Here is a 1,313-nt window from a genome sequence, read left to right as displayed (position 1 = left end):
TCTGGGCGACAGAGTGAGACTCCAACTCAAAAATAAATAAATAAATAAATAAATAAATACAGTATTAGGGTCAGTCTGGATTCCTGGCATATTTATCATCTGGTGGTGGGTGGCAGGGAAAAGCTAGTTTACATTCGAATCAAGATATATTATTGTTATTACATTATTACTTCTATTATTAATTATAACCACCAAAAAGAAAGACTCATTTACTGTATTACAAAACACTGGAACCTGTGTTTTCCATGGGTACAGAATGGTTCCATATAATAATAACATTTCTCTTTGATTTGGGCCAGCAAAGGGATTCTCAGTAAGGCCAAAGGAGAAGTGAACTGGGAGAGGATGTCCTGTGAATGCTGGAAGGACAAGTTTATGTTGGGCAGTGGTGGAAGTGAAGTGCCTCTGTGGTCTGCTCACCCGCTGTCTTTCCAAGACCACAGACTGCGGCAAGGAGTCATAACTACCCTCTTGATAGGCAAACGTTTCCAGGTCATCTAGCTGGGTCTTGAGCTGCAGTATCAGTTCCTTCTGCTTCTCCCTTTGGGTTTCCAGACGCTCTTGCTTTTCCTGCTCACTCTAAAATATGAAAATACTTGGGTCTATTTCACAGGAAAAGGAAAACTCAGGGCACAGTAAGAATTCTCTGTTAGTAATGACCAGTAAAATATAAGATGTTTCCATATAATCCAAGCAAAATACACACTTCATAAGATAGGTTTAAGAGTAAGAATAATTACTTCATCCAAGGAAATTTATTAAATGAGTGTTTTCTTTAAGAACACGTCTTTCCTCATTAGAAATAGGACATGAATACAATGTTAAGACTGCTCCCCTGGCCCCAAAGGTCTGGTTAGGGTAGAGATAACCCTCTTAGCCAAGAAAGTCTCCTAGGAATTAAATATGTCACCCACCACAGCCAACTCCTGAACACTTTGTGCAGTCAAATTTTGCAGAAGAATCTGGGGGTGAGGGTTTAGAGGAAAGGCTTTGTAACTCATAACCAGTTACCTTAAGGTTCAAAACCCCTCTGACATATAATAGGCGATGTCTACAAAATCAAAAGAATCAAGCACAAGTGCCTGGAGCAGTGAAAAAAATCCAAAAGTCAAGTAATGGGGCATGGGGTAGGAAGGTAACGACGTTTTCTAAAAACATGTCTGGTAAGTTTCCCTGAGCAATAACTCCTTTTCTCACTGTTGGCTACCAGGTAGTTTCTGCATAAATTATTTTTTTTTTTTTGAGTTGGAGTCTCACTCTGTCACCCAGACTGGAGTGCAGTGGCCGCTCCTAGCCAACGCAGCCTCGACCTG

The 1,313-nt window shown here is 40.4% G+C and overlaps 1 protein-coding gene across 1 annotated transcript in view; it reads right to left on the bottom strand.

The window, feature by feature from the left end:
* The window catches only part of RUNDC1 (RUN domain containing 1), a 9,675-nt gene that overhangs the window by 4,454 nt on the left and 3,908 nt on the right, over positions 1-1,313 (bottom strand). Inside the window, exon 2 of the mRNA XM_021708078.1 lies at positions 421-579. Coding sequence (XP_021563753.1) covers positions 421-579 — 159 coding nt within the window. The remainder of the gene's footprint in view (positions 1-420; positions 580-1,313) is intronic.

The sequence above is a fragment of the Carlito syrichta genome, unplaced genomic scaffold, assembly GCF_000164805.1.
Source record: "Carlito syrichta isolate Samal-C Ts95f unplaced genomic scaffold, Tarsius_syrichta-2.0.1 Scaffold130561, whole genome shotgun sequence".
In the NCBI taxonomy this organism is placed as follows: Eukaryota; Metazoa; Chordata; class Mammalia; order Primates; family Tarsiidae; genus Carlito; species Carlito syrichta.
Note: the sequence above shows the minus strand (reverse complement) of the source record. Positions and strands in the feature narration are given on the sequence as shown.